The 14149-nt window shown below is 37.9% G+C and overlaps 1 protein-coding gene across 6 annotated transcripts in view; it reads left to right on the top strand.

Annotated features, from left to right (window-relative positions):
* ARL13B (ARF like GTPase 13B) overlaps positions 1–11044 on the top strand; it is a 45695-nt gene extending 34651 nt beyond the window's left edge. For 2 of the 6 annotated variants that reach the window (XM_071564222.1, XM_071564232.1), the window contains exons 6-11: positions 186–388; positions 1804–1897; positions 3196–3427; positions 3868–3984; positions 4410–4478; positions 8933–11044. In XM_071564222.1, coding sequence (XP_071420323.1) covers positions 186–388; positions 1804–1897; positions 3196–3427; positions 3868–3984; positions 4410–4478; positions 8933–9009 — 792 coding nt within the window. In that variant the 3' untranslated portion in view covers positions 9010–11044. Of the gene's footprint in view, positions 1–185; positions 389–1803; positions 1898–3195; positions 3428–3867; positions 3985–4409; positions 4479–5803; positions 5848–8932 lie in introns of those variants that run through there. The other 4 variants (XM_071564253.1, XM_071564270.1, XM_071564262.1 and 1 more) reach the window with 3 other exon arrangements.
* The last annotated feature ends 3105 nt before the right edge of the window (positions 11045–14149 follow it).

The raw sequence follows: 14149 nt of genomic DNA, 5'->3' as shown, positions 1-14149 counted from the left end.
ATTTTGGCAAAAAAGGTTTGGAAATATTTCTAAATTTATGCAACACCTAAATGCAGATTTATTTCCCATACTTCTCAGTGTTTTGCAAGCTTTGCAGTCAACAGGAATTATTTAAGTAATTTCTGTTTTCAGTCAAGGAATATGATTTGAACTGCAAATGTTTTTCCTTCACTTTATCTTTACAGGAACCTTGCTCAGCTATCATGGGCTATGGGAAAAAAATTGATAAATCAATCAAAAAGGGGCTGTTTTGGCTTCTCCATATCATAGCAAAAGATTTTGATGCCTTAAATGAGCGAATCCAAAGGGACACCACAGAGCAAAAGGCTTATGAGGAACAGAAGAGACTGGAACGAGCTGAGCGAGTCAGGAGGATACGAGAGGAAAGGTATTTGCTCTGGAGTTTCTGCTTTCCTCCCCTTCCTTTTTTCTTGATCATTCCTCTGTGTAGGTCTTGCTCTTACAGCAACCAAGCTCTCAAGGCTTTAAAGTTTACAAGCCAAGAGTCTCCATATTAAAAATACAGACCTGAATGCCAAAGCTTTTCTCTAAGACCTACAAGTTTTGGTCTTGTTCATCCCTTTTTTTTCATTTGTTCCATGCTGGAAATTGGCTGTGAATGAGAATTGCAAGGTGGCTGTGGAATAAATTTGGCCTTACTAATAAAATTTCACAGAAGACTAACCTAAAAAATAAATCCTGTCATTTAATCTTAAGTTGCCTTCAAATGTGTTGTAAAATAAACTTTTGTTAACTTAAGGTAGACTCTGTAACCCTTATCTGACTATCAAAGACTGGATGTGAAACTTCATTCAACACTATTAAACTTCAGGGTATCAGCAGGTGAGGCATGAAGAAACTAAAGCTGATGCAGTGAAGGGAAGCAGCACAACTGATTTATTACCTCCCTTCAAAGGTCCTTCCAAATTACTGCCCTTTCTGGTCATCAGCAGCTTTCTGTGGGTCCTGTTAAAGACTGATGTGAATCATTTTACTGGGATGTTCTTAAAATCTTTGCTGAGCACCCCTGTCCTCTAGTCTGCCTTATTAAAGCAGAGATTTGTGAGTCTCAGTTACTGTGAAAGGGAACTGTGAAATGTCTTGGCTTATAATCTTGCTATTTTAGTTTCCTTCAGCAAGTAAAATATTGAAGCACATTTCAAACTTGACAGGGCCTTCATACATATATCACAAATTTATAAAACCAAACACTGTTAGTCTGGCAGAATTCTCTGCATAGGCAAAACCTCCTGTCCATGTGGATTGTGTTGGGTTTCTGCCATGCTGAGAGGTGTGAGCACTCAGCAATAGGACAAGGGGGCACGGGCTCAAGCTCTGCCAGGGGAAATTTAGGTTGGAGAGCAGGAAAAAATTCTTTGCAGAGAGAGTGCTCAGGCATTGGAATGGGCTGCCCAGAGAGTGGGTGGATTCCCCATCCCTGGAGGTTTTTCAACTGAGCTTGGCCGTGGCACTGAGTGCCATGATCTGGTAAAGGGACTGGAGTTGGACCAGGGTTGGACTTGATGATCTCGGAGGTCTTTTCCAACCCAATCGATTCCATGATTCTATGGAGTAGTTTCAGTTGGAAGGGGACTTTTCAAAGTCCATGCTGGCACAAATTGTAGTATGAGTTGGATGAACTAATAGCTTTTCTCTATTATCTAAAATGTATGGCTTGGCTTCTTCAGAATTCTTTGTTTATTCTCCCTCCTTCCCTTCCCCTCTCCTGAAAAAACCCCACCCAAACCCCACAAATGCCAAAACCACTGAAACAACCACACCATGAACTCAACTATGCCAAAGGGAAAAAGAAGAAGGAGCTGCACCTGATGAGGAGGAGCCTGAGCCTGGGAAGTCTCACAACCCCTTCCAGCCTATATCTGCTGTAATCTCTGAGGTATGAAAGTGTGTGGAAATCTGGATCACTTTAGACTTACCACTAACAAATGTCTGAGAGTTAATGGGTCATTTAAAACAATTGTTCTAAGTCAGCAGTTTTTAATTTTTTCTTTTAATCTTGGCAGTCTTGTTTTGTGTGCATTGAATCCATGTTTTCATGGTAGGAAAACTCCTATTAGTGATCTGGGGATGAAAGTATTGTAGGTACAATGAAATAAATGTAAACACATGACTGAACACATTTCCTAATTAAACTGGTGGGGATTCAGAAGGGGAAAATATTCAGGATCTATTAATTTCTTTTTAAGTGTCTTAGTTATAAAATCTGCCCAATTCTTCAGCTGCTTAAATTTCTGAGCATAACCTGTTTCCAGTTGAAATCTGACACCCTTGACAAGTTTGCTTAGTTTTGAAATACGAAAATCACATTCATATATTTAAGTTTCCTTAACCCATTTTTCTGAGTTCAGGTAGCTCTTATTTATTTCACTGTATTTTTTTATTCAGTTGACTGGAGATAACATAATCTAAAGAAACACGTAAACTTTTCCAGTAAGTAATTTAAACATTTGCTTTTCTCCAGGACAAAGGCTCCCATAGCCACATAGCATGTAAAGTCAGCCACATGCACCATAATATACTTAAAAATAACATAGAAAGGGGGAAGACAAGAGTAGAGCTGTGAATACTGCAGAGATGGTGATACAGAACTTGTGAAAAAGTCTGTGACTGAGTCTGTGACACAAGAGGTATTTGTCCAAATTGTGGCAGCATTTGCAGGATACTTAAGTGCTGTGCATGGGTATTTTGTTTTAATTAATACATTGACAAAAAAGGTAATTGAAGAGGAAGAAATGAAAAATTTTCTAACCTCAGTGCTGTTGATGATGTTTATATCGCTAAGTTTTTTTTTAATATGATTAAAATTAAGCAAGAAAACAGGCAATGTCAGAATCCCAGACTGTTCTGAGTTGGAAGGGACCCCCAAGGGTCATCAAGTCCAACTCTTAAGTCAATGGCCCACACAGGGGATTGAACCATGACCTTGGCATTGTTACAACAAAGTTTTAACCAACTGAGCTCATCTGTTACACTAAAGATCATTTCTTTTGCTGTTAATTCCCTCTCCCTCCCTCTGAACAGGATATTGGAAATTTAATTTCCTCACCTATTTGAAAATAAATTCTATGCTACACATGGGACAGAAAAATATTCTCGTATTTTAATAACCTTCCTGTCTTATTACTCAGTTTACAGCATTAGAAGTCATTACATTTTTTTGACATTTTTTATTAGAATGAAAAACAAATAGAAAAGGAAAAGAAGCGGCAGAAGTTGGAGTCTGAAAAGGCAACAATTGCCTTGAAATCACACTCAGAGCAGGACCAGGTGGATGCTCAGCACTTCTCAAGTAGCAGCAGCCAAACCACAAGTGACAGCAGGTTGGAAATGTGCAATTCTGCAACCACCCAGCTCTTGCAGCATGAAGAGGAGAGTGAGCAGCCAGCCTCAGAATGCCTTGAGTCAGGTAAAACTGCTGCCTTCCAGTGGGGCTTTCCACATGGGTTTTCACATTGTGCTTCCTTCCATATTATTTTTCATGATATGCATCAATTTATTGCATTGAAAACACAAAAAATTTGGTGGTTGTCTTGGAAAATCCGCTTCAAAAAAAATTGCATGTTGGTGTGAAATCAGGTTTGGTTTTGGTCAAAATCAAATATTCAGTCCACTTTCCATCAGGACTAAGTTGAATTCTTTCTGGAAACAGAGTTTGCATATATTTTATGCTTGCAATTTATTTTCTATAGCAAAATGCTGCATTACTTTTCCATGTCCACTAATTCTCTTTATAAATTTGGACTGAAAACGCTGATGTATCTCCCCAATAGTTGTAACAGAAGATGATTTAAGATATTCTCTGAATGTAACTGTATGATATGTAATGTTTCATTTCTGTTGGTATAGATAACAGTAAGAAAAAACATAAAAAACCAAAATTAAAAAGGGGCCACAGAGTAGAACCTGTTAATACAGAGGAGTCTCTTCCCAAAAATCCAACACCACCAGCAGCACTTCCACCAGGTAAGTGGAGTAACAAACAGTGATTGATGTCTCAGTTTGTGGTTGTTAAAATATTCACTTTGAGAACTGAATGGTCTTCATACAGAGAAATGCTACTAAACCCTCCTCTATAGAAAATCTTTGTTGCAGTTTCCCCCTTCATTATATGAACTTCCAGCAGCATTGATTTGGCCTTTTCCATGGGGGGAGACATTCCCAAAAACTGAGTCAGAAAATTGACAATGCAGTTAAAATGATCAGTATTTATAAGGGTAAATCAGCTCCTTTTAAAGGTGTTTCATCTTTATCCACCTTGCATGCACTATATGACATACCTTGGGTATTTCTCAGTGCTTTTATTTCCCCCAAACTGAGCTGGGTTCTGTGCAGTTCAGCAGAACCAAGAGCAGTCCTGGCATGGTCTGACAGTCTTTGTTTCCCTTTAGTTGGCTGGGGAACTCCCAACCTTAATAGACTTGGAAAACTTCAGCCTCTTGGTGAAACACATCATGCTGGTAATGAAAATATTTCGGGTTTTGTACTTTTCAAAAGCATTCTCCATTGTTCATTCACTTCTACATTCACTTCATTCTTCATCTTTTTTTTTCTTTTTAAATTTCTTAATTTCAATTTTCATTGACCAAAAGCTAACCTTTTTTCTTAGTAGAAAGCATCTTTTTGATTTTTCAAGTCTTTTTTTTTATGGAAAAGTAATAGTTATCTTAGATTCCTTTAAAAAGCACCAGGAGCTATTAATGGTGTGAAGTTATTTGCACAGCAGCATTCACCTAAATATTATAAATGCCATATTGCAAAGAGTAGCAGGACCAGTTACTTTGAGTCCAAATAAAAATTAAGTTATTATTCTGGAAGGAGAAGTGTAAGTGATAAAGTCTGGGATCTGCTCTTTACCTAAAGAGCTATTGTCCCTGCAAGTTCATTAACTGATAGCAGAAATAAGTTTAATAACTGGAAATATCAAGCTGTGATAGGCAGATTCTTGATCTCTTCCTTCAATAATTTGTTATCTATTTTTGTAAGATCATGGAGGATTGTTTTTCTTATGCCCATCCTGCTTTTTTTCCTGAGTTTTAGATGGTGATTTCTTGGGTTTTCTTCCATTTTTATTTTTCATATTTTCATGAGCCAGGTGAATATGGAGTCATCTGGAGTGACATGAGAGGAGAATGACCCAACTAAAGCAGGGAGAGAATGACCCAACTAAAGCAGGGAGAGAATGACCCAACTAAAGCAGGGAGAGAATGACCCAACTACAGCAGGGAGAGAATGACCCAACTAAAGCAGGGAGAGAATGACCCAACTAAAGCAGGGAGAGAATGACCCAACTAAAGCAGGGAGAGAATGACCAAACTAAAGCAGGAGGAGAATGACCAAACTAAAGCAGGGAGAGAATGACCCAACTAAAGCAGGGAGAGAATGACCCAACTAAAGCAGGGAGAGAATGACCCAACTAAAGCAGGAGGAGAATGACCCAACTAAAGCAGGGAGAGAAGGACCCAACTAAAGCAGGGAGAGAATGACCCAACTAAAGCAGGGAGAGAATGACCCAACTAAAGCAATGAGAACACTTAGACGCGTTGAATAAAGAGGACATTAATTGAGGAGTTTATGGAGAAAGGAGCTCTGTGTGGCTGTAGTTACCCTGACTTGAGTTCTGAAACAGCAGAATATGGAGCTTTCCTGCCAAAGAATCAAAAGCTGCCTAAAAAAATAAGATTTCTAAACCCACAATACTTGTTTCTCACAGGAATGAGATTCATGTGCAAAAAGTGTAATTTATGATCTTAATCATAAACCCATCTTGCTCTTGTTTTTGAAGGCGTGTAGAGAGAAGGCGGCACCAAAGAAAAGCCAGAGGAAGAGGTAGGGAGGAGAAGAGATGGAACTTCATTTTTGGCTGTGCCTGAGGGAGGTGTTGCATTTTGTAGCAAGAGGATGGGTGGGACAAAGAGGAAAAAAACCTGCTTTAAGCAAGGTTCCCTACTCACAGGGATGTATGTAAGGTAATAACCTGGGATCTGTGTTAATGTAGCCCATTTGTAAAATAGATACAGTAATTATTTTGGAAGCCAAGAGTGGAAAATACGTTGGTGAGATCTCCTGACCAGCGGTGTCACCACTGAGACCAAAACTAACTTGAAGAGCTCAGAACTTTGCAGCTGAATTCAAGACATTGCCTACTCTTTGCTGAGATTTTTTTTTCAGGAATTTTGAGACTTTGATGTATCACACAAACCAGAAAATCCTAAGAAAGCAAGAAAACATTTATTAAGAAAGCACTATTTATAAATGAAGAAAACCAACTCTTCAAATGCACAGTCCAGCCTTGTCAAACCTTTAGTTAGGCCTTGATATCAAAGAGCATCAATTACTTATTTTAGTTAAACCAGATATTAGGTTGGTTTTTTTTCACTCTGGCCATTTAAAATCCATAGAATCATTTAGGTTGGAAAGGACCCCTTAAGATCATTGAGTTCAACTGTTAACCCAGCATTGCCAAGTCCATCTTGCACTGGTTTAACTTGCCATCTGTCCTTGCCCATTTTCTGTCACATAACAGTGTTTTTCAGTGAGTTTCTACATATTTTGCAGACTGAGAACCTGCTCCTGATAGAAAAACTCCTATGAGTTTCCAAAGACCAGTGGAGCCTACTTGTGATTCTTTTTTTTTTTAATATTCCCTGAATTACATCTTTCTGAAAATCAGCTTCTTTTTGGCTGTCCCTTTAGCAAAGAAATAACTCAGAGTGAATTCTGGGGAAAGCTGGAGGCAAAAAACCCCAACACTAAGGTTGGGTTTAAAAGTTTTTCAGACATTCAACCTTTGTGAAATAAAAAGACATGGTTTCCTTTTTGATTTTGTGATTAATTTATCTAAACAGCTTGAAGGCACAATTTGCAGTGAAAACTTAAAGTATTTTTTTTTAATGACCTTTGGCTGTGACTTTTGCAAGGCTTTACTTTCTCTGAGTTTTTTTGGTTCTCTAAAGTTCAGTTTTCTCTAGCAATTCTACATTCTGTTCAACAATTTGCTGGGACAAACTTACTGCCCAGGTGGCTGAAAATTCTTTGTACATGAGACAAATGAAAGTAAAAGGACTTCACAGTCTGTTTTTTTAAAGTTTGAGGAACCCTGGGTTTGTATAGAGGTTCTTTTCAGGAGTATCCTCAAAGTCTGTGTCCAAGAGTTTTTAATTAATGTAAGTCAGCCCTTAAGTTTCAAAACAAGTAAGACTTTGGTAGTATTGATTTCTGCTAGATTGGAACAGCCATTTCTCAGTGTTCCCAGGCCTTCCAGTACAGATATTTTCCGGTAAGGATAGTAGGAATTCCTTTGGTCTTAAATTTTTTTTTTGTTGGAAGTGTCAGATAGGGAGTAGATCTTGCATAAAATTAGGATAGTATGAAGCTGAAACAACCTCCAAAGGTCTGATTTTTAATGCTGGGCTTTCTCAGACACATAGCTCTGTCTTAATTATGCAAACTGAACAGTTAAAGTGCTGATGGGCAGGCTATTTAGTGCATATATTGAATCACTTTTGTGTCATTCTTAGATGAGAATGTTAACTGGGTGTTGAGGCAGAGTTAACAGGCAATAGAGTCAATTATATAAATCTTTAATTAGACACTAATTTTCACTAAACACTGCAATTTTTCCAGTCATGCTAATAATTCTGGCACAACACTGGGTAATGAGTGTCTGTTTATTGTCAGAGGAGGATACATTTGCAAGAATGATAAACCTCTTCTATTACAGGAGGTAAAATTATCTAAAATTGTCTGCCAGACCTCAAGAAAGTGATTAACAAAACCATCTTTTGGACTGATTTTCACTTACCTCATAATCATTTGTTGCAGTTTGCTTGCTGCTGTAATACAGAATTAGTGCTATTAAAATCAAAAGACTTATTATGATAATATAAAAGTGTTACTTTTTGCTGATTAAATGTAGAGATAACTAAAACCTTGATCCTACAGACATGTACACGTATTCTTAGAGGAGGGTAATTAATCCCTTTGGTTAATTTTAGCTCAGGAATGCAGTTTTAACAGAAGTTATTGCATATGTAGAACAAGAGGGAAATATTCTTCTTGGGAAATTAATTAGCATTTATTAAAGCTGAATTTTTTGTTGGCAGGCCATCAAGGCTTTGCTGGGGGAGAGGTGGTCTGAATAAACAAAACTGAGATTTGAATGCTTCAAAAAGCTGCTTTTATTTTTTTTCTTGATTTCTACCTGTTCCCTCTTACCATCTTTCATGTTATTTTGCTTGTGAAATGCTTTGCATGTACCATCTGCATGGCTTTTTTTCTCTCTCATATCAATTACAAATGTTTAAGAGTACTTGTTATTCTCTTGTGATGTATTTACTTAGTCTTGAACAATTTAACTGCTTTGAATTCCTTTACTGGCAAAAGGCAATGTTGCAGTTTTATTTCCTAATTCTTAATATAGTTCTTTTAGGAAGCAAGATAAATGCCATGCATAAATGGTCCCAAAATTCTGGACGCTTCATAGTGTTACAGTCACTTAAAACTCTCTTACAATGAAGACCTAAAACTCTCTTACAATGAAGACCTAAAACTCTATTACAATGAAGACTTGACTACAAAATGTTCAAATGTTGATATTTCCTTTTTTCAGTTGTTACCTGCACACTTTGGATTTCTCAGTCCCTATTTTTAGAAATGTTTACAGATCACCTTTGGGCTTGATCTTGCCAATGTTGATGCATGTGTAACAAAATGTAATTAAATCCTCTTTTGGCCAATATCCTCAAGACATTAATTAGCTGTGGGTTTGAAAGCTGCTTGTAGGAATTAGCTCTTAACTTGTAGACTGCATAGCTTTGATTAGCAAGCAAGAATGTACCATATGTAAAAATCCTTTAATTAGGAAGGTGGTAGATACAGATTGATGTGTTTTATTTTGGCATTTGTTACACAGATTTCTATGGGAAGCCTCTGCCCCCTCTGACTCTGCGCCAAAGACCCAACAGTGACACCCACGATGTCATTGCTTAACTGCATCACAAACAGAATTGAAAATGAAAAAAATTCCATCAGAAACATCTTTTTTTTTTACCCTTGAAGGAAAATTTTTTAAATGCCACTTCATGAGCATGTTGCAGAATAACTTGGTGACACTTAAATACGGAGTTCGTAGTTGATCAGACTTTGTTACTTCCCATCACCAGCTCTTCTTCAGGGTTTGGAATGAGGTCAAGAAAGGTCTGTGTGTCCATGGATGTTCATATGAACATGGTACTAATATTTATTTGGCTTGCTTGTGAAAATACAGAGCTGTAAACCTGAAGAAAAACACCTTCAAGATGATTGTACCTTCCCATCGAGACCTTCCTCCAGGTGCTGTGCAGACGTTGGTATTTTTTCAGCTGATAAATTATTTTGTAAGATTCCTGTATGATAGGGGGACTATAGAAAGGCAAAATAAATATTGACTATATTTTTTTACCTTTTTTAAAAAGATTTGAGAGTTTGAGTGGACATGTGTACCTACTAGCAATGAAGTGATACCTGGGAACCATTGGAAAGCTGATGGTGTGTTTGACTCTTATGGCAGAATATCTTTTATGAGGGATTAATTACCAGCTGCAGGTTTCATATTTCTGGCAATCTGAAGCAGAGGGTAAGATAGAAAGTTTAAAATTAAATGCATTTTATACAAAATATTGTTATTTAAACTGTCTGAAAGTTTTCCTATCTGTTTTTTTCTTTGTTTTGTTAACTGAGTTTGACATAGGTAATAAATTCTGTAAAAAAGAAAAAATGGAGTTGAATATTGTATTGACTACTACAACATACAAGAAAATAGCACATGGTGGAAATTTTGCACTAATTGAGTCATGAATTTTTGATTGAAAACTGAATAACAAATATACAGATCAGCTCTAACAGGTTTCAATCTTGATAATACTAAAATACCATCTTGAAAACAAAAGAAAAACACAGGTTTTTAAGGGTTTATACAATACTTCCATGTAGTGTGTTTATTTACATTAAAAATTATATACAAGTGATAAACAACAAGGGCTTCAATTTGATACATTCCTACTTAAATGATTTTTCTCTTACATTGGAGACAACCCTTGGTTTATTTTGTTTATTGTAAAGCCATTTAGTTACAGTAAGGATGAAACCCCCATTCAAAAGGGGTTTTTTTAAGCAGTATTTGATTATTGATTATTTTATATTACACTGTCAGTCTTCAATAACATGGTAATACCAAATTACTTCAGTACATGTTAAAACAATGCAATGTGTATGTTCAGCACTGTGATATTGGAAATATTTGCCATGTACCCCTCACTGCAATGAGTTGCACAATTAGACATTTACTACATTAATCAAGAAGAAATTATTAAGATTTTTACAGAATATGTTGCAAGAGGGTGGAATTCACCTTAAGATAAGTTTGGAATGGGTGGAGAGGTATAACCCAAATTTGCTATTTTAGTGAGAGGGTGAAACAATAAAAATATTTTTGGTGTGCTCTAACAGTGTAACATGATTTGATTATTCTCAGAATTTGGTCATTTCCACTTCAAACAAACACAATATTCATTGGAGAGGAGGTTGCATAAAGGTTTGTGTGTGCAATTCCAATCTTAAAAACTTTTTACCTGTTTTACCACTTAAAGTTTTGACTTAACTTTTGCAGACTTTTTTTTTTTTACAGCTTCCCTTCCTAGTAGTGTGTTACCCTTTTATTTTACCCCTTACCAAAACCAAATTCTTTACTAAAAATAAAGCTAAATGAGCTGTGGTAGCAAAATTTGAGAGACTAAAATGTCAGCTGTTGATACTTTCCCATGAACTGTGTGTTCTGTCTGTTGTGAGTGTGGACACTTGTATCGTTTTTGATTTTACTTTTAAAATAAATTTCACCAATATGTGACTAAAAAATGTTTTATACAATTTTGTCTATTAATATGCTCTGTAATTTACTATGGTGGGGTTTTTTCAGTAATTTATACTACCATGTCTTTTTATTTGCTCAAGATGACATTTCTGTATAGAATAAAACTCATGCACAGCATCCACATGTTTCCTGTATTATCATAAATTTACAGTTTTTTGGAAGCAAGTGTAGTCATAAATATTTAAGGGCTGCAAGTCTCTCATTGCTAAAATATACAAAGTAGAGACCTTTATAGACAGAGTTTTTACATATTTTTCTGACAGAAATGTGGTTAAATTCAGAATATATTGATAGATTGTCACTGAGTTATGTATGTGTACAGATAAAGTGCTTTGATAGTGCACTTAATATCTGAGAGGTAGTAAGTTGCACAGCTGTGAATTGAGAGGTAATTACTGCACAATTAGAAGATTTTGTCAGATTTTGATGCTTTTTGTTTTCTATAATATTACTTTTGAAATGTCCTGTTTAACATCTTTATTGATGATTTAGATGAGGGGTTTGAACCCATCATCAGCAAATTTGCTGATGACACCAAGTTGGGAGGGAGTGTCGAGCTGCTGGAAGGCAGGAGGGCTCTGCAGCGGGATCTGGATGGACTGGAGGGATGGGCTGATTCCAATGGGATGAAGTTCAACAAGGCCAAGTGCAGGTCCTGCCCTTTGGCCACCCCAACCCCTGCAGCGCTCCAGGCTGGGCACAGAGTGGCTGGAGAGCAGCCAGGCAGAAAGGGACCTGGGGGGACTGAGGGACAGGAAGCTCAACAGGAGCCAACAGTGTGCCCAGGTGGCCAAGAAGGCCAAGGGGATCCTGGCCTGGATCCAAACTAGCGTGGCCAGCAGGCCCAGGGCAGTGACCCTTCCCCTGGACTCTGCCTTGGGGAGGCCACACCTTGAGTGTTGTGTTCAGTTCTGGGCCCCTCAGTTGAGGCAAGAGATTGAGGGGCTGGAGCGGGGCCAGAGAAGAGCAACGAGGCTGGAGAAGGGACTGGAGCACAAGTGCTGTGGGGAGAGGCTGAGGGAGCTGGGGGTGTTCAGCCTGGAGAAGAGGAGGCTCAGAGGTGACCTCATCACTGTCTAGAACTACCTGAAGGGAAGTTCTGGCCAGGTGGGGGTTGGTCTCTTCTCCCAGGCACTCAGCAATAGGACAAGGGGGCACGATGGGCTCAAGCTCTGCCAGGGGAAATTGAAGTTGGAGAGCAGAAAAAACTTCTTTGCAGAGAGAGTGCTCAGGCATTGGAATGGGCTGCCCAGAGAGGGGGTGGATTCCCCATCCCTGGAGGTTTTTCAAGTGAGCTTGGCCGTGGCACTGAGTGCCATGATCTGGTAAAGGGACTGGAGTTGGACCAAGGGTTGGACTTGATGATCTTGGAGGTCTTTTCCAACCCAATCCATTCTGTGATTCTATGTATCAGTGCCTTCAGCTGAGAGTATTTGTACATAAATAAAGGAGTGGGAAGAACACAGAAATGCCCTCTCTAAGCAGATCATTTTGTATTATCTGTGCAACATTTTAAATACATTTTAGACACAATATTTTGAAGGTAATTTAGATGTATCTTCTAAGATAAGTAATGGTAATTTTCATGAGCTGAGTTGATGTGAAAGAGAATCAGTGCTTCAAAATAAGCTGTTCTAGTTGTCTTCCCTTTTGGTTAAATAAAACCTGGAATCCACAAAGGGACCTTACTCATGGATTTAAAGGTTTTAAATGCAAAATAATAACTATAATTGTACTGTTCAAAGATATGTGGCTTCTGGATGAGCTTTATAAAGGCTATGGTGATTTTATTTTGCTTGAATCTCCAAGAACAGGAATTGTTTTATCCTCTGGAGGCCCACCTGTCACTTAAAAATGGATTTCTCAGTGTTGCTATTTTAGATGGCTTCTGAAATAAGATTGCTAGGACTGGTCCCATGACAATTTTTTTCCTCCAGTAGAAACCAGTATATCTCCTGAAAATGGTTATTTTTGGATCTAAGGATGTCACATTACGGAAGATTGATGGACAGTAACAAAGTAAGCAGCATAGGCTTTTTTTTCCTTTGAGTAAGATTCAAGCAGTATTTTTTTCTGTTATATATGTTATAAAACTAAGTGTAATTTGAGACAGGTTTATTTTAGGACAGAAGGCTCTTAATTGGTTGGAGCTTTTTTCTGTTTTCTCCCTCTACTGTTCACATAGAGTGTATTTTCTTACTTAGCCTTGCTCTGATGGCCTGTCTTTTTGGAGGATGATGATGTGCTACTGGTGTTATATCTGAATATTAACTTGCTAATTTTAACTTGCTAATTTGAAGTAATTTCAACCATCCTCCACCCTCTGAAAGTATGAGGACACAACAGTGCAAATACACTGTGTCCTTTTCCTTTGCTTTCCTGACATGCTCAGGAAATACAAGTGTGAAATAAGGTCATTTATTTTTAAAGCAAGTGTGTTACCTAAAGAGAATTGTGGACTGAGTTATAGTGGAGTTGTAGAGATCCAGTGGATTTTTCAGAAACAAGATACAGCTTGTGGTTTGTGGTTTCACAGGACACCTGGACACGCTTGCCATGGCAAGAATAGTTGCTCAGGTGACAGAAATGGCAGGTTTGGGTTGGTTTTTATTAGGAGTAGTAACCTGCCCTTCAAAACATGCTGAAGTCAGTCTGCCCAGTCAGTCTGTGTTGTCAGTACAGAGATACAAGTTCCAGCAGTGTTTTTGCTGTTGCAGGTTGTCTGTGGTGGTTGGGGTTGCCATGAAGTGTTTAACAGAAGTTCTTTCTTTGCTTCTGCTGCCATCAAATCTTGCTTTCTTTTTTTCAGACACAGCAGCAACTCTGGTGGCACCATCTGCCACATATAGCCCTTGATTTTAGGGGAAGGGGACTCAGCATAATTTTTTTTATTGGTACAGTAGAATTCAGTTATTGTATGTCTTTTTTTTATGACTGGGCCACCAGGAGGGGCACTTAAAACCACTGAGAACTGTACTTACTATACCAGTTTTTTTCTGTATCTCTTGGTACAATTCATTTATCAAAAAGCCTTAGAGGTTTCCTTTCACATTTGACATGTAGGTGGTACCTATTTTTCCTGCAGGCCCTTTGTCACAATGCTGATTAAAACATTTTAAATAAGCTTTCAAGTGTGCTGGTAATCTGCATGAGGTTAGCAGAAATGTTCTTAGCCTTCATTGGCTGGTGCCTGAAACTCAAATATTTATCTTTAGGATATCA

The sequence above is a fragment of the Pithys albifrons genome, chromosome 1 (genome assembly GCF_047495875.1).
Source record: "Pithys albifrons albifrons isolate INPA30051 chromosome 1, PitAlb_v1, whole genome shotgun sequence".
Classification (NCBI taxonomy): Eukaryota; Metazoa; Chordata; class Aves; order Passeriformes; family Thamnophilidae; genus Pithys; species Pithys albifrons.
The sequence above is the reverse complement of the archived record's forward strand: the minus strand, read 5'-3'. Positions and strand labels throughout refer to the sequence as shown.